Source organism: Acomys minous (genome assembly GCF_964271855.1).
Source record: "Acomys minous genome assembly, chromosome: 14".
Lineage (NCBI taxonomy): Eukaryota > Metazoa > Chordata > Mammalia > Rodentia > Muridae > Acomys > Acomys minous.
Window position 1 is genome coordinate 3,002,741 of NC_140496.1, and position 27,034 is coordinate 3,029,774.

General features: G+C 49.8%; 1 protein-coding gene across 1 annotated transcript; it reads right to left on the reverse strand.

Moving 5' to 3' along the window:
- Positions 1-22,603: 22,603 nt before the first annotated feature.
- On the reverse strand, positions 22,604-26,095 carry MAP10 (microtubule associated protein 10). The gene has a single exon (XM_084756632.1). The coding sequence runs from the start codon at positions 25,941-25,943 to the stop codon at positions 23,352-23,354; it is 2,592 nt and encodes an 863-aa protein (XP_084612758.1). The 5' UTR covers positions 25,944-26,095; the 3' UTR covers positions 22,604-23,351.
- Positions 26,096-27,034: the final 939 nt, after the last annotated feature.

The following is a 27,034-nucleotide window of genomic DNA, read 5'->3' on the forward strand; positions in this document are numbered from 1 at the left end:
TCCGTGCCACCCCAGCACCGGTCCGGCGGTGGGCTCCCGTCCGACCACCAGTGTGGCTCGGATGTGTCAGCAGCTAGGTGATGCCAGCACGCGGGATGGGACGGGAGCGACTCATACACAAACCCGCCTTTGCTTTGGAAGCTAAAGCTCTTGGGGGGGGGGGGGGAGGAAGAACCTAAGTGTCCGCAAGTCTTGCTAACCGCCATCTTTATGGCACACACTGAGCATGCTCTGTGTTCCTGTCGGCCATCTTTCTAGACAAGCTGAACAAACCCAGAAGCACCCTCTTGCCGCTTTTCCTTCTTGAACTCGACCTTAAACTGAGCATGCCCAGGGATGTACATATAAATTCTGCATACTCTGGAGTGCACCCGTCCCCAGAGTGCTTTTCTTTTCTTTCTTTCTTTCTTTTTTTAAGATTTATTCATTTATCATTGTATATACAGTATTCTTTCATGTACACCTGCACACCAGAAGAGGGCACCAGGTCTCATTATAGATGGTTGTGAGCTGCCATGTGGTTGCTGGGAATTGAACTCAGGTCCTTTGGAAGAGCAGACAGTGCTCTTAGCTGTCTCTCTAAACCCAGAGTGCTTTTCTATAGGAGTAGATTAGGTGCCTTTGTTCAGGAAGAGTGTAGCTTAGGAACTGGCCCCTGCGCTCTCCTCTGCTGCTCACCACGACCATTTCTCCATGGTTTTACATCTTGCCTGAACTTCTTTCGGTTTTGCACTGTCGCAGAGGCAAGCCCTTGGTGTGCACATCTGCTTACCCAGCATGGCTGAGGGAAGCAACTCTGGTGACCTAGTTCTCTGCCCTTCTGGTCCTGAGTTCTTCCCAAGACAGAAGGTAGCTGTGCTTACCTTAATCATCACTACAGCTCTGGCATTTTGCATGAGGCCTGGAGCAGACTCTGCACTCAACTAATATTTATAAATAAGAGAGCGAATAGTTTCAGGGTTACTAAAGGATTCCAACACAGTAAACTATTTAAAAATGAATAGTTTCCCTTCGTTGTTGTTTTTAGGTCTTTTATTTAGAATATATTTGGAGCTTTAAAAAGGTTTAAACCTCGTAGTTAAATTTATTATGGATGTAAATTTATAGTTCCGAGATCTAGGAAAATGAGATAAGTCCATATTGATCCAGACATTACAGAAAAAGCCAAAAACTCGTAAAATCACAATCTCTGACCACAGAACCTAAGAAACTTTCACATAAAATTGACAGTTGGCAGCTCTTCCTGTTAAAGACCCAAAGTGTAATCCAGACGCAGTCCTCACTTGGTTGCAGGAGTCTTCCCTTCTGAGTGATGTGCAGCCACCAGGCAGGCAGACGGGGAGCCATTAAACTAACTACGCCGACACAGAACAAGTCAACACAGACAAGTGTTTGCCTACACTTGGCATGAGCCAAACCCAGTGCTGAGCTGTGTGGGAAAAGGAAGCAGCCACTGTTGCAGCTCTCCAAATTAGGAAAAAGCCATTCAGCACTCTAAGTTCGGAAGAGCAAAACCAACCAGGTGTCAGGCTGGATGAAAACCACTGTTCCCACAGCCGACCTCCCCACGGCCGACCTCCCCACGGCCCGACCTCCCCACGGCCGACCTCCCCACCGCCCACCTCCCCACGGCCCGACCTCCCCACGGCCGACCTCCCCACGGCCCGACCTCCCCACGGCCCGACCTCCCCACCGCCCGACCTCCCCACCGCCCACCTCCCCACGGCCCGACCTCCCCACGGCCCGACCTCCCCACGGCCGACCTCCCCACGGCCGATCTCCCCACGGCCCGACCTCCCCACGGCCGACCTCCCCACGGCCCGACCTCCCCACGGCCCGACCTCCCCACGGCCCGACCTCCCCACGGCCCGACCTCCCCACCGCCCACCTCCCCACGGCCCGACCTCCCCACCGCCCACCTCCCCACGGCTGACCCGGGCCGACCTCCCCACAACTGGCTTCAAAGATCCGTGGAGCTGTGGAGAAGGTTCTGAGGAAAGGACAAACACACCACCACAACGCTAACTTTTAATATTATTTATTTCTACCTTATGTGCATGTATTTGTCGACATGTACGTTTGTGCACCACATGTTTGCCTAGTGACCAAGGAAGTCAAGAGAGGGCACTGAAATCCCTGCAACTGGCGCTATGGAGAGTTGTGGTGGTGGTTTGAACAGGGTTGGCCCCTATAGACTCAGGCATTTGAAAGGTTGGTACTATTAGGAGGTGTGGCCTCATTGAAGGAGGTGTGGCCTCATTGGAGGGAGTGTGGCCTTGCCAGAGGGTGTGGCCTTGTTAGAGGAAGTGCGTCACTGTGGAGGTGGGGCTTTGAGGTTATATACGCTCAAGCTATGCCCAGTGGAGCTCATCCAGTTTCTTGCTACCTGCGGATTGAGCTGTAGAGCTCTCCAGCTCCGTCTCCAGCACCGTGTCTGAATGCGCCCCGCCTGCTTCCCACCGTGATGATAACGGACTAAGCCTCTGAAACTGTAAGCCAGCCCCTATTAAATGTTTTCCTTTATAAGAGTTGCCATGGTCATGGTGTCTCTTCGCAGCAATAAAACCCAAACTAAGACAGCTGTGAATCGCTCTGTGGTACTGGAAACCCAATCCAGGCCCTCTGCAAGAGCAGTGAGTGCTTTTCACAGATGAGCCATCTATCCAGGGCCCATCGCTGTTTTTAGAGCTAGTCATTTCTCTTAACCAAATACTGCTCAGGCAGTTGCTTTTGATTCTAGACTGCTTGTTAATTGTTGTTATTTGGGCAGGTTTTCAGGAGTTCTTGCCCTCCAAGCCTCCTTACAATATTCCCTAGGGGTTTGCTTTTATGTGTCATAGCATCAGTGCGTGAGGAAGAGGGAGACACAGCTCCATGCTATTGGCTGTAGCAGCCCTAGGAGTTCTGCTTAGCGGCCTCTGCTCGGTAGAGTCCAGACTCCACTGTAGGAAAGAGTTGGAGGAGGAGCCGGTAGGAGGCGGAGTTGAAGGTTTATTGAGAAGGAATTTTAACGTAGGTTTAAGCACAGGCGTTAATGGAGAGTGCACACCCAGATGTGGACATGGGCTCGTCAAGAATCCTATCTTACCGATAGCTGTAAATACACCTCAAGCTCGGCTACCTTCCTGACACAGCCACGCCCGCCTGCCTAAGGATGGTACTGTCCACCAAGGACTGGCTCCTGCAGCAGTTAGGAATCAAGGAAATGCCCCTGCAGGCTGCTCTCGGGCCAGTCTGAGGGCGCAAGTTACTCACCTGAGACGCCTCCTTCTCAGGTGTGTCATGTTGACAGAATTAGCCAGCACACCCATAGATGGGGGAAGGGGAGGAGGGAGGAGGAGAGGAGGAGGGAGGGGAGGAAGGAGGAGGAGGGAAGGAGGAAGGGGAGGAGGAAGGAGGGGGGAGGGGAGGAAGGATCTAAGTTCTAATTAGAGCTAGAACAAATAACATTATAGAATTATAAGCCAGAACATTTAATGCATAAAATTCCAGTATAGGAAAGGAATTCCAGCTGTCTCCTGATTAATTCTGACAAATGTTTAGAAAAAGAAGAAATGCAATGCCTGCAGAAATGCTCGCAGAGTATACGTGGCAGGGGGGGGGGGGGCGGGGAAGACTTCCCAAGCCATTTCAGGAGACCAGAAGCACCCCCATAACAAAGCAAACAAAGCCAGCCCTAGAAACCTACAAACGCAGGCCCCTGTGAGTACAGACACAATGGTTTGCCAGAAAGTACAAGTGAGCCAGGTCTGGCGACATACAAATGCTGTCAGTACAGTTTGTCCTGGGTGTGCAAAACCCCAGCTAAGACTCCTGGATTGAAACCTGCTCTTAGAAGCAGCCTCCGCTGAAAACAACAAAAATCGCTGACCCTCAGTTGAGCCCACAGGGAACTTAAAGCTTAAAGCAGTGTGGAAGCTGCGTACCGGCCCTCCACCAGTGTCTGTCTGGTTTTGTTGTGGGTCACATGCCTACTTCTGCAGATTGACAAGCATCGTATAAAAATGTCCTCCAAACTGAAACGTTTCTCCCAGGAAGGAAAGGGAAGTGCATGCTCTGGGCTGGTCCCCAGGGCTGTGGGACAGTGAACAGCTGCTGGCGAGGAGGGTCTGGCTGGCTGAGCTGCTGACAGGAGGCTTTGCCTGGCTTTCTCTTTCTCCTCTTCATGAAAGGCCTCTCACGGTTCTTAGAGCGCAGGTGTGCTGCTAATGAATTCCTTCCAGTATTTTTCCTGAAAATATCCTGATTGCTTCTGTTCTTTTACCAGCACTTAATTCCGCATTGACATGTTTTCCTCTCAGATCTTTAAAGATCCCACTCCATCGCCGTCTGTTGTGTAAAAATTCCCACAGGACATCTACTGGAATCCTTGTTTTTTCCTCTTTGTATGTGTAATGTATTCTGATTTTCTCTGGCTCTCTTCAAGGACTGTTTCTTTATGTTTTATTTTCAGTAATTTGAATTTGACCCACCCAGGTCTCTCTCTGTGTCTCCTCCCTCTGTCTGTCTGTCTGTCTGTCTGTCTCTCTCTCTCTCTCTCTCTCTGTGGTGTACCTGCACATGCACACATGAGTGTGAATATACACACTTCTCTGTGTGTCTTATAGTGCTTGCTTTACTGTATGTGTATTTTGAAAAGATTTCATCTTACTTTTAATCATGTGTATATGGGTGTGTGGGGGTTATGCGCACATGAGTGCAGTTGCCTATAGACGCCAGAAGAGGGCGCTGGACTTCCTGAAGCTAGAGGGACAGGTGCGAGTGAGCCACCTGAGGTGGGTACTCAGAAGGGAATCAAATGCTCCCAACCGCTGGGTCACCTCTCCAACCCCTCTGTAAGAGTCTTGGATTTATATTTTATATCTTTCATTTCACTTGGGAAAATATCAGCCATTATCGATTCAAATATGTCTCTTCTCCTCTCTCCTCTGAGATTCAGTGCTGCCCTGCAGCTCTGGGATGTTTTTATTATTTGAGCAATTATGTTTATTATATGGCACTGTTTCTATCGGCCTATCTTTAAATAATCAGATAATTTTCTTACCTAGGTCAATGTTATTGATGAGCCCATTGAAGACGTTCTTCATCTCTGTTACTGTATTTGCTTTTGTAATTTTCATTCTGTATCTTCCTGAAACTGCTATTGATCTGTCAGACCATGCAGGCCCTTACACACGCTGTAGCCGTGTCCGGAACTACCTAATTACTGGTCTATAGCCCTCTGTGACAGTGTTTGAGTCTCAGTTCTGCCATACACTGTTGATTGACTGGCCTCTTGATAATAGGTTGTTTTCCTGGTGTGTGTGTGTGTGTGTGTGTGTGTGTGGTGTAGTGCATATGTAGCATGTATGCATGTGTGGTATGTTTGTGTGGTTTGTGTATGTGGTATGTCTATAAGTATATAAGAGCGTGCATGTGTATATGTGTGTGCATGCATGTGTATGTGTGTAGTGTGCATGTGTGTGACTATCATGTCACTTCCCTTTTTAATTTAAACATCATTTGCACCCAAATGAAGCCGAAATGGGTTGTGTTTGTGGCTGGAATTGAGCTCACGACCTAAGGCGGGCTCCTTCCAGGGCGAGATGGGACGAGTCAGTCAGTGACAAGCTGAGCTGGAAGTGACCGCTATGTCTTCTGCTTATGTGCCGTGGACGCTCTCCAGCAGTGCGCTCATAACTCAGGATGAGCTAGGCTGTGCAGGCTTCCCCTCCCCCACACTCCTGGTCTACCCTCACCCGAGTTTCCTGTGCGCCCTGTCCTTCCATAGTCACACTCTTTCCCAGCGATGTACTGCTGTGACGTGCCCCTTGGCATTTGCTGGGCTGTCCAAGCAAGGCTCCCTGTTGTCTTAGCTCATCTTTAGTCTTTTGCGGACCCGTGTCACTAGGCCACGGTAACATTATGTAAGTGATGCCAAGCCCCTTCCTATGGCAGCCACGGCCTGCCATGGATCTGGGCACATCTTGCGACAGTTGGGCACGGTGAGCAGAGCCGCTATAACTGCAGCCTTGGATGAGGGCTCTGGCCAGCAGTGGAGCTGCTGCTGGGGAGACAGCACTCTCCTCCTCTCCTGGCCTAGGAAACTCAAGGTCGAGTCTAAGGGAATCAATCACCTTTAAATTGCTTAAAGTTGGTGTTGCATGTGAATGAAGCTTTGAGCCAATGAGTCTTGAGTGTCTAAGGGATGCAGAAGAGTCCCCCAGAGCCTGGTGTCTGTCAGCTCACATGGGACTCAGTGGTGCAGAGACGCTCACCTTGCATGTACGTGTGTACATGTTTACTGCTGCCCACGGGGATCAGAATATGCATCACTCGTTTTAGACTCCGCAACCTCCACTCCGGCTACCTTGCTGGTCACTTGAGGTACAGCACCTCCTGTCACCGCCATGGGTGTAACTGTTAATCTATGAATTAGTGTTACACTCACTTTGTTGGTGGAGAAACTGTGGACCAGAGTGACTAAGAAACCCAAGGCAGGAAAATGTCAGCCTGGGGTTAAAACCTGGTGTGTTCCCTCTGAATCTTTCATCTTACGCTTCTGTGCGTGCCCCTCACACCAGGACACAGCATCTCTCTCTGCAAAGGTCGACTGTCAGTAAAGTGCTTGCTGCACACACAGGAGGACCTGAATTAGATCCCACACCCATGCACAAAAGCCAGGCACTGTGGCACACCCTGAGAATCCAGCAGGGCAGAGGCAGGGTCCCTGGGGCTTGCTGGACCCCAACCTTTCCTAACCTGTGAGCCTTGGGGTCCAGTGAGAGACCCTGTCTCAAGTAAACAAGGTGGATGATATCACACACACACACACACACACACACACACACACACACACACACAGGCACGTGCGCACGCACACACATAAACACACATGCACGCACATACGCACACAACACACATGCATGCATGTACCTGTGCGCGTGCACACAAACATGCATGCGCACAAAAGTAAAGTAAAATAAAACCCAGTGGATTATGATAGTATTGTTGCCTGCAGGACCCCACAATTAAAACCTACTGCCCAAAGTTTCAAAACCTTGTAGAGGAGGCTGGGATTGGAAGGAACTTGCCAGGGTCCTTAACTGCCAGCCAGACCATGGCCTGGTGGGGTTGCTGTCAGACAAATGAGGTGCAGACCGGGGGAAGATGGAGGGTCTCTGTGAGCTTGGCCCCCTAAGGACAAGAAGGGAAGAAGGCACGTTCCAGTCCTGAGCATCGGTGCCCTGAGGAAGAAAGCAGTGGCACAGGTCCGTCCTAGGCCTGTTAAGGTAGGAAGAAAGAACCGGATTAATGTCCTGCTGGGCCTCAAACACGGAGGGGGTGGGGCGGGGGGCCGAAATGGTTTTCTGTGTCTGCCGGTGGGAAAAGTAAGAGGCCTGAGCACTTGATAAACACTTTTATCTGAGAGACTTGGGCCGGAAGGAACTAAGAAAACAAGAATTCTGTGTGTTACGATGGGGGGAGGGGCATGGGGGGGAGAACGGAAGAGAAAAAGCCTTATGGGGTCAGTGCTGAACCCTAAGACTCAGCCTGCCCCCCCCCAGCAAGCGTGGCATTCTCCTCTGCCTTGGTAGCTCAGGTAGAACTTCATCCCCAGGGTCCGAGCCCTCAGGCCCCTGTCACAAATTACCCCCTTTGAGAAATGTTGAGTGTTAAACCTATTGACTGTTGCTTGTGATTATGTGGTCATTGGATCACAGCCTCCAAGTCAATGCTTTTCACACTGTAGGTTTTGGCCCGTTAGCATTAGCGGGCCATGTAACCAATTTAGCACATCCCAGCCAGCATCTGAAAAAACCAAATAGAGAGCAAGAAACACTTTCAAAACATATCCGACTTAAGATGAACGCTTATGGGCCAGGGAGGTGGCTCCGTAAAGTGCTTAATGTTCGAGGATGAAGGCCTGGGTTCAGGTCCCCAACATGCACATGAAAGTCAGGTGAGGCAGTCCATACCTATAACCGCACCGCTGGGGTGTGGGAAGATGGGGTGATCCATGGGGCTCAGTGGCTTTAGCTTGTCTGGTCAAATCAGGCTCCGGGTTCAGTGCGAGACCCTGTCTCAAAATAAAGTGACAAGGGATTGGGGATGTCACCTGACATCAATCTCTGGCCTCCAGGTGCACACACAGTGCACATACCTGTGCACGCACATGCACACACGGTGTTTTGTCCGCATGACCAGAGTTAGAATACATGCCTGCTTACACAGAATGTTTGGAAGTGGAGAGTCTGTGCTGGGCTCCGGAGGGCTTTGCTGTGCGTGTTCTGGATCCAGACCCGCTTCTAATTTCCTGAAATCTTTTGGAAAGTGAGTGTCTTCACAGTTATGTTTTGATTACTGCTCTAGCTGGCATCAAAAGTGTCCCCTCAAGGGACTATTGCTAAAGGCCATGAGGGCAACTACTGGGCTTCGGGGAGCCCTGACTTGGGAGGACTCTGGTTCGGTTTATGATTTGATGGGTTTGATGGTTGGAAGGTTCTGGAAGTGGGATGTGAATGCTCGATGAGTGGAGTGCGTTCTCGCAGTGCGCCGTGGGAACGGCCTCCGGCCTCCTGTGGCTGCCTTTCTCTCCCCGTTCATTTCTGTCCTCGTTGCCTCTCCTCACCTCGCCTCTCCTCTGCCTCTCTTCCTCCACCCCTCGCCCCTCCTTCCTCTCCGGGGTAACATGGCACGACGGTGTTATTCCACCCGCCTGTCCTTCATTCATCAAACGTTAAATATCCGATCTCTGGCAAGGCTAGATCCAGAGAAAGAAACTCTGCCTGTCCCGCTTCGCCACTCGGGAAAGGGGCGTAGGGATGGTCATTGGCACCCGGGAGTCACACTCCGTCCTTTCTCCCCACTGTGTCAACACTAAAGCGGCCTGATCATCCACCCTTCTTTAGGGAGGTGTCCACCTAGGCCACCAACTGGTGCCAGTGGTCTTCCTCACCCACCTCTAGCTATCTCTCTGTGTGTCACCGCGGTCCCCTCCCCCCATTCCCTGTGTCAGCACGGCTTCGGCTGCCGCTCCCCTTGGCACCCCCGTGCCATCCCACTCCCTGGCCCTCAGCTGGCCTCCTTCCTGGGTGGCTCCTTGGCCCACGGCTGGTCCCCAGCCCAGCTCCTGCCCCCTGGCTCCAGTCACCAGAGCAGAACTCCCCTCTGCAATGTCCTCTCTCACCCGCTGTCCTTATGAGGAGCGTTCCAGGGACTGTTTCCATCACACCGTTGAAAGCCTGTTTCACAGTCTGGTGGGTCTCGCTGTCTGCAGACTTTTTCTCTAACAATTTTCCTTTCTTAATTGTAATCCATAGTCTTAGTTTTTACCACTGACACCATCGTAAGTAATACTGAAGGTTCGGCAGAATCTTTTTTTTTTTTTTTTTTAGTGTCTCATTTAAGACTGGGTATTTGGATCACTTTTCACGCATTGTTGTGCAATTGCAGGAGTTATCATTCAGAACATATTACTGAAAACAAGCCAATACAGACAGCAGCTGTGGTCCAACCTGATGCGTGACATTGTTCTCTTGCTAGCAAGGTCCAGGGACGAGTGACTGTCCTGGTTCTGGCCTGCACGTCCAGTGCTTTGGGGTCTGAGGCAGGAGTGTTTCTGAAAGTTCAAGGCGAGCCTGATCTACATAATGAATTCCAAGCCAACCAGGACTACATATTGAAACCCTTAAGAGAAAAGATTTAAAAGGGGGAACAAAGTGATCTTTGTGACCCGCATTCACTCATTTTCCTTGTGGCTTCGTTACGCTGGGAGTTTAAAAGGTCAGGGGCACCATGCAGTAGCAGGGCGTGTGCCTGGCATCCAGGGGGACCTGGGCCTTGTCCCCAGTAGCACACAGAAAGAGGAAGAATGGGGGAGGAACAGAAACAGAAACAGAGAAGCAGCCAGAGTCTCAGGAAGCATTTTCCTGGGACGCCATCTTTACTGAGTTCCTATCTGCTCCAGGAGGGAGATATGAGTGACAGGCAGTGAGCTAGACCGCTCAGGCTGGGCCATGGCCAGGCGGGAGATGAGCTTGTGGTATCAGTCATGGCTCAGTATCAAAACTTGTACAGGACAGAAAAGGGTCTGTGGCTGGGGTGGAAAACACCAGCTCTGAGCTTGGCAGTGTGCACACAGTCCCTAGAAAAATATGATGCACACACTGTGTGTGGTTGGGATGTGTGCAAATGCCTCAGGCGGAAATGTGTGTGGTTGGGATGTGTGCAAATGCCCGGGGAATAAATATGTATGGTTGGGGTGTGTGCAAGTGCCCTAGCAGAAATGGGTGTGGATGGGATGTGTGCAAACGCCACAGACAAGAAGAAGAGAAAGAATATTCCCAGCAAAAGCAAACACCTGTGGAGGGCAGGCGTGTGGCGCGCAGGCACACAGGTGGGAGAATCTTGTGCAAGCACCTTGGACTCTGCTCCGTGTTCTGCAGGGCTCAACTCAGCCCTGTAGCCAGCCAGAGTCTGCAGAAGGTTTTAACTGACCTGGGTGTCATGGGTTTCAGGGCCCAGGGTTGCTCCAAGGCAAACGGAAGAGAGCGTGATGGGAACAAGACCGTTGCATGCAGCAGCATCCTGCAGCATCCCGCAGCATCCCACAGCATCCCGCAGCATCCTGCAGCATCCTGCAGACCTGACAGGGTTTTCAACACACACAGCGCCCTTGAGAAGAAGAGGGTTTTTTATATTTTTAAGAAATGTAATTGCTTCTTTTCAAAAGAACGCCTTTACAGTGGCTTTTTGAAGTGCTCCCACGGATGTGTTATTTTATTAACAGCATTATGTGCCACTTTTAGTGCATAAAGACTTCTTATTTAATTGGTTGTATTAATTGTACAAAGTAACAGGCTTCATGGCGATATTTGCGCACATCTACCCAGAGACGCAGATCGGGGTATAGAAATCTCTAATGGTCTAAATTATTTTTGTTTATTATTATTTGTTTACTGTGTGTTCTACAGCGTGTGTGGGGTGCACAGGACACCTTTGTAGAGTCGGTTCTTGCTTTCTGTCTCTCTCTCTCCTCACATGGGTCCCGGAGATTAAACTCAGGCCGCCAGGCTCGGCCTCTCCACCTCTGAGCCATCTTCTTGTCTCCACTGAAGAGTCTCAATGAGCTCTGAGCATTCCAATGTGTGTGTGTATCTGGGTGTATATGAGTGTGAGTGTGAATGCACTTTAAATAAGAAATATGTGTGAACAAAACACATGCAGAGAACCTCTAACAGGAGGGTGGGCCTCTGAAGACTGCTCCAGGTCCACCATGATGTGCACTTGAGCACTTGAGGGGTGTGTGTATGTGTGTGTGTGTGTGTGTATGAGTATGTATGTGTTGTGGGTGTGTATGTGTGTGTATGTGTGTGTATGTGTTGTGTGTGTATCTGTATGTGTGTATGTGTGTGTATGTGTGTGTGTATATGCGCATATATCTTGAAATGTCCTGTACTTGATCTGTTCTATGCTGTATAGCTCTCGACTCACTTTCTTGAAGTTCTAGGGGGATTTTTTAAAAAACATAATGTGAGATTTTTTTTTCCACATTTAACTCAGAGAACCCTACCGGTGGAGCAACTGAAAGACCCTGCTGAGAGTGGCTCATGACATCACACGCACATGCACACACACGCACACACATGCACACACACACATGCACACACACATGCACACATACACACACACATGCACACACACACACACATGCACACACACACTCACATGTGTCTAAAAAACAAAGTGGATGCCACTAGGATTGCTCTCTGGCCTCAACTTGCACATGCAGGAGCATGTGTGAGTCCACACAACATGCACACCCAGGCACGCCTACACACACTTGCACCACCACCATCCCCTCACCCCCACATAAGCAAATAGCCAACAGCAATAGGGTCCCATGACCCTCCCAACCAATCTCTCTTGGAGGGAGTTCACATCTCTGTCTTCAATTGTCTTGGCCGGTCTTGTAAGAGGACGTTCTGTAGACACAGAGGATGTGGTGGCAAATTCCACGCCACATGTCAGCCTGCGTAAGGCGACCTGTGGAGTGCCCAACTGCTGGGAGAGAGTCACTAAGGGTAGACACATGGCGCAGCTCACACTGTCCTGCAAGGCAGGGGTTAGCATGGGCAGCGCTCTTGCTCCTGTGCTTTCCTGTTAGGGAAGTTCTACTGTGCTGGATCAAACTTGCCAGTGTGCACACCTCTTTCCATGTTCTCTCAAAACGTGTGCCCCATGCATGATCACAGAGTCAGACGAATATCACGCGTGCCCAGACAGTAAGTGTGGCAGAGATGTTGGTGTTCTCAATCCTCCTTTCCCTCCCTCCTTCCCTCCCTCCATCTCTTTGTTCCTCCCTCCCTCCCACCCTGCTCTCTCTCTTTCTCTCTCTCCTTCTTCTTCTTCTGTGTATCCTAGCTTGGCCTCGGAGTCCAACCCTACCTGCCGCAGCCTATGGAGTGCAGAGGTTGCAAATATGTATTACTGAGTCAGGCTTCATACTATTTTCTAAAAAGATTGTATAATCTTTTTATAATCCTCAGCCCTAGCAAGATATGAGAGTGTTCAAATCACACACACACACACACACACACACACACACACACACACACACACACACAGAAACCCCAGCAACTGTGACTGCTCTCCCACCAGCACCAACACAGGGCAGCTCAGACCTGCACGTGACTCCAGCCCCAGGGGGTCCTCCATGGCCCTGCGCTCACATGCACATATAAATAAAAGTAAATAAATACAATTTAAATATTACCAGGTTTTAAAAAACAACTCTCTAATACAACACTTGAGAATATCTCTCGTTTTCATTTCCTTGATTACCAGTGATGTTTAACATTTTGTTCCATTTGTTGGTCGTCTCGATGGATTCTTTTCCCAGGTGGGTGCCTCTGCCTTTGAGTCCAAAGCTGTGCAGAATGCACCTAAGCTGAAACTCTGCGTAGTGCTGGAGCCTTAAGGAGCCTGCTGGCATGTGCTGTGACTAACACAGGTCAAGTTGTTTGAGTCCGGAACAACCTGTGACCAGATGGCAGCGGCATTGCCAGCAGTGGTGCTAGGTGCCAGCACTCTTGTCCTGTCTGAGGTGACATAACAGAGTCCAGGCTTCAGATTCCCCGGAGCCGGAGTGAGAGGCAGTTGGGAGCCCTCTGACGTGAGTGCTGGGCACTGTTTCCAGGTTTTGTGCAGGAGTGGTGCTTGCACTTAGCCACGGAGCCACCTCTCTAGCCCTGGGATTTCACATTTAATAGGTAACTCTAGGGGTAGCTGTCTGTCTGTCTGTCTGTGTGCAGCACAAATAACCCGACTAATAAGTCTACACCTCAGTTTCTTCTTTGAACTTCAAACCTCGAATCCTTTATGAAGCATCATCTAAGAACCATGAAAGAGGCTTAATGTAGCAGATCCATTCAGGGCCTGGAGAAAGAAAACCATCCAAGATTTATCTGTTTAGTCTAGCCTTTCCTCCAAGAATTTAGACTGAATTACACTGGTGTATTATATTGGGCTTTGTTGAACAATTTGTCTGTGTATTCTTATTTTTTTACTCAATTCTTTTATATATGTATTTGTTGTTGTTGTTTTGTTTTGTTTTTTGAGACAGGATTTCTCTCTGTATCCTTGGCTGTCCTGGACTCCCTTTTTAGATCAGGCTGGCCTCGAACTCACAGCAATCTGCCTGCCTCTGCCTCCCAAGTGCTGGGGTTAAAATTGTGTACCACCATGCCCAGCTCCTTTTATATATTTTTTATAACGTTAAAAAATAATTCCCTTTGGCTGGGTGCAGTGGCGCATGTCTGTAATCCCATCACTTCAGGAGGCAAGAAGCAGGTGGATTTCTGTGAGTTCCAGGCCAGCCTGGTCTACAATGTGTTCAGGACAGCCAAGCCAAGCTACACAGAGAAACCCTGTCTAGGAAAGAAGGAGAGAGAGAGAGAGAGAGAGAGAGAGAGAGAGAGAGAGAGAGAGAGAGAGAGAGAAGAAAGAAAAAAGGAAAGAAACAAAGAAACAAAGAAAGAAAAAGAAAATAAGTTTTTACTTATAAACTAGAAATATCCCACCTCTGCAGCCTAGGTGCCAATCTCACGTTCGCAGTTGTCAAATACTTGATATCTAGGAAACTAAGCGAATCAGTTTGGCTTCTCATTAGAATTCTAAACTTTTCTGTGTCTGAGACCTAAGATTGGCTAGGAAACAGGAGAAGAGAACCCGTGCAACGCTTCTGAACAGAAACATGCTGCCTTGGCCTCCAGCTGCTGGACAGAACAGAAATACACTTGGCTTCCACCCCAGAGTCTCAGGGCAAGCATATTATGGGTTAGATTTCTGGAGCATTATTAGGTGCTGGGGAGATGCACTGCAGGAACATGGGAGATTTTCTGTTACTATAAAAACCTGGAAGCTTTTAGAAGATGAAATTTGGAAAAATTTACCATCTTCTTAGAAAATATATGTATTTAAAATCCCAATACCAATAAAGCTCTTGGAGAAGGTCACCGTGCATTTACTTTCTAGAAATAGATGTTCAGTTATTAAGCAAGACAGGAGGTCAGGCCGACCCTGCGTTCCAGGTCACTCATTTGCTCCTGACACTGAGAGCTGACATCACTACAGCAGCGTGCCTCGGAAACAGCGGGAAGGGCATGGTGCTCTGAGGAGGCTGAGTTCACGGACAGCACGGAGGGCGCCACAGGCTGGGCGTGTGACTTGCAGCGAAGTGTGCACAGTGGAGTTTTCCGAAGAAGCTGTATCTCTATTAGACTGTCTGACCTTCACCAAGTGAGACTGCAGAAAGGTTGACTCTTCTGTGACCGGAGACGAAGTTGGCTGGAGCCGTCCGAAGCCCTCGGATGGCTTTCATATTTCCTTGACTTTCACTCTCGCATTTGACCTAACTTCTCAGAAAGCCCTGCGACGCTTAGCCGACCTCCAACCACCCTGATCCTAAAGCTAAGAACCTGGAACCTTGAGCAGGACTCAAGGATTACTGCTGAGATCAGACAGACTCTTATAGCAATAAAAATAATAAAATAAAATAAAACGGTAGCTCACTTGTAAGAAAAAATGCCACCCAATTCATTAGCAACAAAATGGAAACCAAATAGCAAAGTAGGACCAATTCCTCACCCGGAAGGTATATAAAATTAAATGTGGTGGCCATTCACGCACAGGGCTGTGACTCATGGAATGTTGAAATGCCGTGACCCTTTTTTTTGGCAAGCAATCTGGTGATGGATCTCAAAGCTTGTAGTGTGACAGTTGCTTTCTTCCTTGGACTGTACTCTGTGTGTTTGTGTATGTATACACAATGCTTTGTATAAGTACATGTGTGTGCAGGTATGTGTGCACACATGTGAGCATGGAGGCCACAGGTCCAAGCCTAGCGCCTTCTTCCCCTGTAATCCTCCATCCGCTGTCCCAGGTCCCCTGCTCACTCTGGAGGTCACCAGGTCATCTAGGCTGGCCAGTGAGCCCCAGCTCCTCAGGACTGTGATCACAAGCCCACACCATTATTTTGGCTTCTTTTAAGTGTGCTGGTGATTAGAACTCGGCTCTCTCTGCTTGTGTGGCAGCCACTGCCCCAACTGAGGGAGATGACTGAGATCTCAGTATGTACGCTTCCCTCGGGGTCTATTCCTAAGAATAGATCAAATGTGTGATGGTTTATTAACTTCACTTTATTGCTGAAAGGTGACCAGTTGGAATGTTATTCAAGTGACTTTTTTTTTTAACCTATTTAGATGCCAGACATGGCATATACTTTTAATCCCAGCAGTTGAGAGGCACAGGCAGGTGGATCTCTGTCAGTTTGAGGCCAGCTTAGTCTACATAGTGAGTTCCAGGCCAGTGGAGCGTACATACTGAGATCTTGTCTCAAGAAAACATATGCCTATACTATGGGGTACTGATCAGTCAAGCAAAATATGGTATTTATACATTTTGTACGGAAATTTTTCTTTAGTCCTACTCTTATTAAATAGGAACACAGCATGGTGTTCTCATGCAGAGATTGTGAACAGAATACACGTGTTCCCTGCGTCGTCAGCCTCTGCCTGTGGGGGCGGGGTTATGCGCTAGTCTCAGCTTCCATTTACGTATCTGAACCATGGTGTTTAAATTCTGAAAAGCTGGCTGGGCAGTGGTGGCGCACACCTTTAATCCCAGCACTCGGGAGACAGAGGCAGGCATACAGCTGTGAGTTCAAGGCCAGCCTGGTCTACAAAGAGAGTTCAGGACAGCCAGGGCTACACAGAGAAAAAAAAATTTTTTTTAATCTGAAAAGTTACTGTGTGCATGTATTGTGTGTATCTGTGTGTATGTATGTGTACATACATGTGTGTGCATGCACGTATATGTGTGCCTCTGTGTGTGCAAGTGTGCCTCTGTGTGTGTGAGCACATATATATATGTGTGCATGTGTATGTGTGTGTAGGCGTGTGTGTGTGTGTGTGTGTGTGTGTGCATGTGCACGCCTGTGAGAGTGAAGGCTAGAAGTTGACACTGAGTATCTTCCTCTGTTGTTCTCCATCCTTTATTTGAGACAGAGTCTCCCACTGAACCTGGAGCTCATTGACAGGACTAGGCTCACTGGCCAACCGGCCACTGGGTTCTCCTGTCTCTGCGTCCGCACCTCTGCATCAGAGGTGCCCACCAACATGCCAGCTTCTCATGTGAGCTAGTGCAGAGATTAAACTCGGGTCTCCTGCTTGGCCAGCAGGCTCCTTACGAGCTAAGCACCTCTCCAGAGTGTCCTCTCAGGATGTCATCTTAAGGTAGCTAGTTTTGTTTTGTTGTTTTTTATGAGACAAAGACTCACTAGGTAACTCTGGCTGGCCTGGAACTCGCTATGTAGACCAGGTTTGCCTCGAACTCATAGAGATCTGCCTTCCTCCACCTCTGGAATGCTCCCATTGAAGATGTAAATCACCGCTGACCTGCATGGTGGCCAGTTTTAACTGTTGACTTGATGCGTCTAGAATCACCTGGGAAGAGGGTCTCAGTGAGGCAGTAGCTAAGTCAGGTTGGCCTGTGCACGATGTAGGCTTTACCTTGATTATGGTCATTGAGCTCAGAAGACCCAGCCCACTCTAGGCAGTGCTGCTCCACAGGCAGGGGACCCTGGGCTGTACGAGTACACAGCGAACTGCGCACTAAAAGGCACACATCATTCCCTCCCCCCCCCCGCCACCCCCCTCTCTCTCCCCACATCACTGGCTCTCTTGTGGCTCTTGGTGTCACTGGCTCTCTTGCAGCTCTCAGTGTCACTGGCTCTCTTGCAGCTCTTGGCTGTTTCAAGTTCCTTCCTTCCTTGCTGCAATGACTGTGTGTAACCTGGGATTCTGCACTGAATAACCCTTCTGGTGCTTCCATGATGACTTCCAATGTCCTTCATCACTTAAACCCACTGAGACGGAGATAGGCTTCCCCACCCTCACCTCCTACAGCTTAGAATACTTCCTGCAGGAGAATCACACGTCCATCCAATCAGTGTTCCCCAGAAAACACACTGTTGTTAAATGAGGGAAGAGATTAAACTCACAGAATCACGGTGCTCGACAAGGAGGGGGTGAGGGGCTTTCCCAGAGGAGAACCCAGGAAACCGTTTCATCTGAAGAAACGCCAAAGAATCCTGGGTGATAGGACACAAAGATGCTCTATTTTCAGAAGACCATAAAATGAAGACCAAAAAAATATGATAAAAGGGGGACTTAGAAGTCATCCCTCTGGCCGTGGCATTCCTCACCCAGCAGTGAGAAATAAACTATATATAGAGAAAATGATTGCACAACTCAGAGCACACAGCACCTGTCAATCACAGATGCATCTCTGGAAGGAAGCATCATGGTGTGGGATGACGGGCTCCCTCCCGTCAGCGATGGTTCTAAACAGGATCTCTTTACTTATTCCTCCTCAGCCCACTCTCTTGGAATTCTCGTAGATTTAAAGCAGATAGTTTTATTCGTGCGCGTGTGTGCTCATGTGCAAGTACTCGAGGAGGCCAGAGAGTGGGGGCAGATTCCCTGGACATGGAGTTGCAGGTGCTTGTGAGCTCTGTGAAAAGCAGCCAGCGCTCTTAGCGGCCGAGCCTTGGGTTTTAAGCACATGCTCAGCCTCACTGGCCTTTTGGACTCAGACCCGGGATCTGAGGCCTTGAAACAGTTTTCCTGGGATGGAAATAAAGGTAATAATTTGATTAGCATTTGAAAGGCTTTTTCTTCTGGGTTTTCGTGTCTGTCTTTGTTTTTCTCTTCCCTTTTCGTCTTGAGCCTATATAATGGGAACCATCTTTGTAATTATTCCCCAGTCTGAAACTTTAATCTCCATTGTGTAATTGAACTTTTCTCTGCAGTGCAGTGCTTTTCTGAATCCCTAACAAACCCGGAGTATAAGTGCTGGTCATTCCCTTGGGGCAGTGGTAGAGGGAAGTGTGTGTGTGTGTGTGTGTGTGTGTGTGTGTGTGTGTGTGTGTGTGTCCCCTACAGTTGCTTCCTCCATTTTGTCCCCATTTGTTCCTGTGGACATTTAAGTACTCACTCATTCATGAGCATTTACTGAGTGCAGTTGCGTGTCCTAAAGGAAACACCAGGCACAGAGTGGGGTGGAGCAAGGGGGAGAATGGATGCTGAGTCCAAGGGGAGGCTGTTCCCTGCAGGGGCGCTGCTTGGCAGCGTGGGAATCGTGTTCTGTGTCCACGGGTTTGGGACAGAGGTGAAATACAAGCTGTATTTTGGGAAGGTCATCGCTGCTACCTACGCTGCTGTCGGGAAAGTGAGATGGATGCCTGGGACAAGCTAAACCCTCGTGCCAGAGCCGGGGAGAGAGAGAGCTGGGAGTGGAGCGAAGGTAGGAGGCTGGAAGAAGGCAGGTTCTGAGGGTGCAGAGGGAGGGAGGCCAGCAGAGTGCAAGGTCAGGACAGCTAGGGAGGGGGAGGGCAGGAGGAGGGAAGGTGAGCAGGCGGGTGAATGTGGCCTGTGGTGATGAGGAGAGGAAGGCGGATGCCGAGCTGGATCCCCGGAGTGGAATCACGAAAGCACAAGCCTCGCCGTCTTTTTTTGGCTTTAAAATTTTTATTTTAAAGCTTTAAGCTTACACAGTCATAAAGCGAAAAGCACTCAACTTTAAGATGTCAGGAAATAGAGACCCACTCGGCATCTCCAGCCACATAAAGCCAGATCTGCAAACACTCAAGACAAAGACTTCACTGCAAAGCCGCTACAGCCGCACAGAGACGTCCTCAGCCCTTAGTGCATATGTGTGGGGACCATGGGAGAACAGAAACGGGGAGGGGGCTGCAGAGATCATCTGGGGATGTGCTTGCCGTTCAGTGTGGGTCCTCGCTATGGGCGCTCAGTGGATCTCTGGAACCCAGCAAAGCCAGGTAGTGTCTGCCTGAAATCCCAGCACACCTACGTCGAAGTGGGAAACGGACAGGAAAATCGCTGGAATATTCCTGGCCAGCTAGCCTGGAACAAAAGTCACCCTGTTTGAGGCACCTGAAGTTTCCCTCTGACCTCCGTGCATGTACTGTAGTGCATTGCTGCTCTGTACTTTTAGACACTCCTAAATGTCTTGTCCTGTTATCTTCCTTTTTAAGCATTCTATTTGTTGGTTTTGTGATGGTGGGTGTGAGGAAGAATGGACGCATCAAGGCACACGTGCGAAGGTCAGGGGACAGCTTTCAGGGGTCTGTCCTGTCCTCACACCATGTGGTCCCCAGGGGCCACACTCAGTTTGTCAGGAAGAGCCTTCGCCCTCTGAGCCTGCTATCTCACTGACCCAAAACCATGGTCTTATTCCTATTAGTTATGTTTCAGTGCTGGGGACCAAATCACATGCCAGGCAGATACCTCACACTGAACTGCACTTCCAGGCCCTGGTGTTTTCCTTCCTATCCTGGGCCTCTCTGCGTCAGTTCTTAATGTCCTGCCTCTCCTGCCAGCTCTATGGAACTTGAAGGACTAAAGCCTTTCTTCTACTGTGTGAAAGCAAAACACTTATCTGAGTTCTTTTTCTTCTTCCTACAACGGCTATATATGTATTGTGATAGGCTTAAGTACTGCTTAAAAAACAGGGAAACGTGCCTCCCACTCAGGGCTAGGCACACAGCCCAACGGCACACTCCTCCCCAAGTGTCTGCGCCTGGCATGGGCAGGTCTGGGAGAGAGTCAGGCAGAGAGAAGGTGTCGGTCCTTGACCAAGCAACTTCTCGCTGAATTGTTTTGGGTTGGAATTAAGAAGCGTCTCACAAGTCTTGGCTAGTAGACTGCCTTTCTGCCTAGCTCTGTGTGCACTTTAATGCAGATGAAGCCGTAAACAGCCTGAATGCTCTTTGGAGCCAAGGACTGTTGAACGCAACATGTTTAAATACCGCGGAGCTCATGCATCTGTTGCTGTGTCATGACATTCCTCACCTTGACATTAAAGATGTGATTAAAGTCCTGTATGTTTCCAGTCTTGACCTGCACGTTTGTTGCAAACAAGTCTAGCTCCCCGAGTCTAATTCTGTAACAATTCACTCTTGCCATGAAGAGAAGACACAAATCTAGAGGTGAAGGGTAGCTCTCAGCAGGAAGCCAAGTGTGAGAGTCATGGCAGATGTCCTTCCTTCTGAAGAAGCCAGCACCACAGGGATGTGAACTAGAGAAAGAGAGACGTGCGCTGCGCCCGTCCTGACTCCTGTGTGTCTACAGCAATAGTTCAGAAAGCTTAATGCTGGCAGCTGCCTCCTAAGCTGCAAACAGGGACAGACTATTGCTATTTTTGTCATCCGCTTTGCTTCTCAAGCCTTGTCCTAAGGGCTGAGTGTGCATCTCAGTGAGAGTGCATGTCTTACACGACCAAGGCTCTGGGTACCCTGTTATCAGTGCTTAGACCATGTAGCATTCGCCTGTCGGCAGTTTTGTTATCCAGCCCACCTGAAAACCCAGACTGTTCTACTGTGAAATGACAGGGCCTCCTTATTGGTGACCCTAAAACTGGATTCCATGTTTCAGTCAATTTTAGTCACATTAAGATCAAATCATGCTGTATAAGTAATACCAACTATTAAAGTATTTAAAAAAAAATAAGCCCAAAGCTTAAAGAACTAAAACACAAGGCCAGACCAGAGGACAGGATGTAACAGGTGATGCTAAATGCATGGTGACATCTTCCTTAGAATCGAGCTGTGAGCCACAGTTTTAGACACAGGCCTCCCTGGAGCAGCTCCAGGCTGATGTGGCCCTGCCCCACTTGGTGACGCTCAGCTCCTGCGTCCTTGCAGCTTTGCACTGGAAGTCGGTTCCCTCGCCTATTCTCATCGCAGAGGACGTAAATCTCAGATAAACATTGACTCTAAAGAGTGTTGCCTGCATGAGGTACTTTTCTGTTGCTAGAATAAGGAGGGAGGAGAACACGTGGGAGAAAGGTTTAAACCCTCACGGCCCCCCATGACGTATCTCCTCCATCTAGGAAGGTTCTACCTCAGAAAGCCTCTATAAGCTTCCCAAACAATGCTACAAACCAAGGACCAAGAGTTCAATGCACTACCTTATGAGGAGTGTTTCTTACACTGTCTTTGATGTTTCTTCTAATATTTATATTTTTGTTATTTTTGTCTCTTCCATGAAAAAAACTTTCATTAAACAATCTGCACAGTTCATATCTGAGTACCAACCTATGTCTTACAAAATCAAAATACAACATGCATTTTATATTTTCAGACAAAGAAAATCAGTCTGTAGCCATAGAAGTCCTTTTACATGTCCAGACTTAGTTTCTGTAACTAAATAATTATTTCCAGTATTTTACAGTATTCAAAGGCCATGACTATTTACTGGTGTTCACACATAACCCATTGCTGTACTGCTCCTACCTCCCACAGCTTGACTATGCACTTGGGAGTTTGAGTCTCCATACAATCAGGAACCACACTGACATGACATGTCATCACGGTGACAGTCTCTCACGCTGACAGGACATGTCATCACAGTGGCTGTCTTTCACACTGACATGTCATCATGGTGACAGTCTCTCACACTGAGATGACATCACCATTGTGACAGTCTTTTACACTGACATCACCATGGTGACAGTTTCTCACACTGACATGACACCATGGTGATATTCTCTCACACTGACATGTCATCATGGTGACAGTCTTTCACACTGACATGTCATCACAGTGACAGTCTCTCCCACTGACATGACATGTCATCACGGTGACAGTCTCTCACACTGGCATGACATCACCACAGTGACAGTCTCTCCTCCAGGAATGCCAGGCTAACTCCTGTCATCACTTTTATTCACAGTGACCCCCAAACGAGGACATCCTCTTATCATCGCCACTGCAGTGACCAGCTATCACACCTACTGGGAACATGGTCATATAATTATGTAACTGGTCATAAAGACAGGGAAAACAGGGATTTACCTCGCAGGCCCTACAGCATTGGCTACAGTGAAATGTTTAAATGTTACAGTAGAACACAGTGGTATGAAAATGCCTGTAGATATTAGAACCTAGAATAAAGTCTAAAATCAATGGAAGACATTATACAGAATTGACGTCTAGGGTATATGAAGTCAGTTTTCCCACGTTAGAAACAAACACTGAACACCCTGAAAACACAACTATTTATTAAATACAAGGAAGTATTTAATCATAAACCAAACTCCTACTCATGAAACTATATGGGATTAAAGTCTTGCTTTGTCCTAACTGCCTGACAAGGCTTGAAGGGTGTTTATAATCAACAAATGTAGCACGTTACGCAAACACGTCTGCCTTCCGGAGTTTCTGTGCTGCTTGTCGCTGTTAGTGCCACAGCCTGTAGGAGACATTTATTCAGCAGCTTCATAAAAACTACAGTAATACTGGTCTGTAACACAAGACGGGCTCTCTTACCACCGAGTGTAAGGCCAAGGAAGTGCTAATCAAGTGAGGTAAAGGAGCTGAAGCACTGAAGGACAGAATGCCCCAGGGGCTGTAAACCAAAGCTCTTGGCAGCAGGGGCTCATCCCAGGCACACTTCTGCATCTCGGGCTCTGACACATCCAGCCCTGACAAGATTATCCCCATGAAGAACTGGTGCTAAGCTTATTAACAGCCCTTCTCTTTAAAGGAGTGTGTGAAACGCCAACTTTAGAATAATCTTTACTTCAAGACAGATACGTTTGGAGAGTACACAGACATACTTTTAATCTTAAGCATCTTACAAATGAATCACTCCTAAGCTTAACAGGGGCTTCAGATCAGCTTGAAGGATATGGCATAAACATCAAAGACAAACTATTTACATTTCTTAAAAGAACTACCACGTGTCCACACTCATCAGCTACAGCTTGTTTCCGAAAGTAGCATACTTTCACACCGTGTACCCTGGAAGTTTATTTATTACTAATTCACAGATATCTCTGCACTGTTTGGAGATGCGCAGTGAACCAAGGCCATCTTCCTCCTCTTGGCCGCCAGCTGACACGCTGTGGTCTATGGCCTTGAGTTCTAGTTCAGACAAGTTTGATGGCTCGTAAGAACTCACTTGAGACGTCCGTGGGGACTGGCTTTTCTCAGAGGACTTGTGAGCAGTCCCTACTCTCAGTTCCGTGGAGCTGTCCCAGTATCTCATGACCGCTGGGACACCTGAACTCGCTGGATCGGCCTGGTTCTCCTTCTCACTTGTCCACTGTGATGAAAAGTCCCTGGAGATGGAGGATGCTTCCTCCAGGCTATCGGGAGATCTTCTATGTGCCCACACTGGTGAGCTGGCAGAAAAGGGGGGGCTGGGTACACAACTCACTTCACTGCCGTTTTTCCTTGTGGACAGCCTTGCCTCGCGTGACTTGCTGGTGTGTGAACTTTCTGCCCTGCGCCCTAGTGCATTTGCTGGCCCTGTGCTGCCTTTGGGAGCACGCAGACTTCTGCTGCTGTTCTCACTAGTGCAGAAGTCTTCAGAGTAGCAAGGACTCGTCAGCGCATCCTGGTACTGCAGCTCTGAGATGCTCTCCAGGGAACCTTTTCTACTGGGTGGTCTCTTTTCTCTTGCAGCAGCAGTCACGACGTCTGTGGCGTTGACTTGCCTGCCATCTTTCCCGTCACCGACACTTCTGTCAACAGCAGGATCCTGTGGGGAAGGCCCTGGGCTCTGGATTTTCACTTTCCATTTTCCTCCTAAAATATTTGCATGAGGAAATACTGGAATAACGGAACCTGCTGGACTCAGAGGTGCTTCCAGCGCGGTGGTGTTGGTTCTGTTTTCGCTCTGATCAACTGTTTCCTCCTCCATGGCATGGCTCTGCTTCGTTTCTTTAGCGGGACTTGACTCATCAAAACCTGCACTGATCTGCATTGAGGTATCACTCCCTTCAGCAAAAGACCCGTGTGAGTGCGAAGACCTTTCCTCCGCGGGCCGTGCTGGCACCTGGCTTTCTGCTACCAAGCCTGATCCTTTGCCTTTCCATGAGGGGGTTCGGAACTTGGGCCTCACAGCTCGTATCTGTGACTGTCTATACTGTTCTCTCTTTTCGTGTACAGCCAGCATGTCCGGGTTTGTCTGCTTTAAGCGCAGTCTTAGTGTATTTGTCAGGCCGTAAAGCAGCCTCCCCTTCGGACCCCCTGGTGGGGGGCCACCACTGACCTGCCCTGAATGTTTACCCTTGGGGTGCTTTTTAGACTGGAGACTCGAGACCTTTTCATTTTCTCCCACAGAAAGCTTGGTGCTCTTGGATTCTGACCTAGACACGGACTTGGCAGTGGGTTCTGGCCCTCTGTGTTCGCCTCTGTACAACCAGGCTAAGTGGGGATGCACCTGCGTGGGATGTGCCACGGGCTGGTTGCACAGCAAGGACAGCTCCATCAGCAAAGCGTTCAACAGCGGCAGCTGTGTTACTGCACTGGCTGTACATCGTTCTGTCTGAGGGGGACACGCAGCGTCACTAGCTGCTCTCGGACCCTGACCCTGCGTCTGTGGAGGATCTGGGATCACCAGAGGGCTCTCCTGCGTTGCAGACCTTGCATGTTCCACCGGACCCATGGGAGGACCTAGAAGTTTTGTTTCGGGGAGAATGTCATCCAGATCCTCAGGTCCGTTTCTCTGAGGCTCAATAGTGATTTCAACCCCGGCAGGAGGAGTCTTCTCCTGAGTCAGGTGAGTGTAATACAGAGGAGGAGGGCAGAAGGTGTTGGTTTCCAAGTCCAGCTCCGTCACCTCCGGGCTGAGGGGGCTGACACTCCTCCCACTGGGCGCGGGAGAACAAGGGACAGAAGCCATGTCCCCGGAGCTGGCTTTACTGTGTAAGGCTGCTTCTTCCCAGGACTTCTGGACAGCTGAGGGGTCTGAGTCCCCTGCAGACCAGCTGTTGGTATCCTTGGAGCATGGCTCTGAGGCACACTGTAGGCATCTGGCAGAGGCGTCTTTGGTGCATGGCTTCGAGGTCTCCCGAGTTCGTGGCTCGGACACCTCCGGGGCCTCGGAACTCGTGATACTGGCAGGGCTCGGCGGGCCTAGCAGCCCCGGAGCCCCCGGGGGGAAGCGTCCCAGGTCGGTCAGGCGGTAGAAGAGCGCCAATTCCCCTACTCGCTCGGCTGCCGGGCCCCGCAGGGTGAATACACCCCTCTGGCCCTGGGAGGCGACGAGCAGGATGTCGCAGGCCCCCAGCAGGCGCGGCGGCGCAGACCCGGGGCCCCCGGGGAGCTGCAGCAACGCAGCGCGCAGGCGCGGGCGTTGCAGGGCGGCGGGGCGCAGGCGCAGTAGGCAGGCCTTGCCGCGCCCGAAGCCGATGGCGCCGCTCCGGGGCTGCCGGGTGGGAGCTGCGGGCGGGAGGACGAACAGCGGCGGGAAATCCAGCAGGCGGAACGCCACGGCGGGGCCCGCGGCGTACGGCGACGGCGCCACCTCCAGCCGCACCCAGTCCACGAGCAGCTCTAGTGAGAAGAGCCGCCCCGCCGTCTGGGCCGCCATCGCCGTTGCCCTGGCGACGCCCCAAGCCCCGCCCCACCGGCCGGAAGTCAGAGCCAGAGTCTCCTAGGCACCCGCGGAGTGGCGGCTCTCGCGAGATTTGATTTCCTGCACCATCACACCTGCCCCTCCTTGGTTTCTGTCTGGGCAATCGAGAGTAGGCGTGCCAAAGCAATGTTCTTTATAGATCTATATCTGTGTCTATACCTAGATCTGTATCAATATCTATCTATCTGAATACACTGCTTATTTTATATTTTTTCACTGCAGATCCCACGCCATTAGGGAACCATACTCTGGAAATAGGCAGTCCTGCCCATGGCAGACCCCAGAGCCTGCTGGCCAGCCCTCTTTGCGGTTGCTGTGCACCTAAAGAAGGCGCTGACCGAGCACCTGTCAGGCACAGCGCGGAGGCCTCGGTCTGCTTTCTCTCTCTGTCCTCCCACACAGTGATCACGAGCAGGGCACACTGCCCTCGCTGGACTTGCGGCTTCTCGAAGCCTCCTTCCTGGAGGTTTGACCTCTGCTTCTACCGTGAGGACCTTGCACCGCCCAGGTGTGGTAAAACTCCCAGAGAATCCGTGACAGCACAGCCTAACACTGACCTCATCTCCCACTGACGAAATATGCTAAGGCATTAGAAGTTACAGGGTCGGGACTCAGGGTGCAGCTCAGAGGCAGGGTGCTTGATCCACTCACAGGAAGCCCTGTGTGCAATCCCGAGTGATGGTGCCACCGCCATGGGAGGGGAGGAGTTATCGGTTCAGTTAGTAAGGTAACCGGCGTCGTTCCGTAGTCTGGGAGGGGTGGCTAGTGAAAGTGGTGCCGGCACATACCAGGTCCTTCCCAGATTCTCTTGTTTTCACTCCTCCTCTCAGCCCCATCCGTTAGTTTACATAGCAGCAAGCGCTCAAGGCGCTGTAGAGGTTAGTGCTCAGCTTAGAAAGATGGCTAAGTATAGAAAACCGTACTTACCAGATTCAAAAGCACAGTTCAGGGCACAAAGGGGCCGTTAAACACTCAAAGGAAGCAAAGAAGCAGATGATTCTTGGTTTATTCTAAGAAAATCAGGCTGATGTGTGTTGATCTTTGAG

Coding starts and splice junctions, on each gene's coding strand:
- MAP10 (XM_084756632.1), bottom strand. CDS start 25,943: ATGGCGGCCCAGACGGCGGGGCGGCTCTTCTCACTAGAGCTGCTCGTG.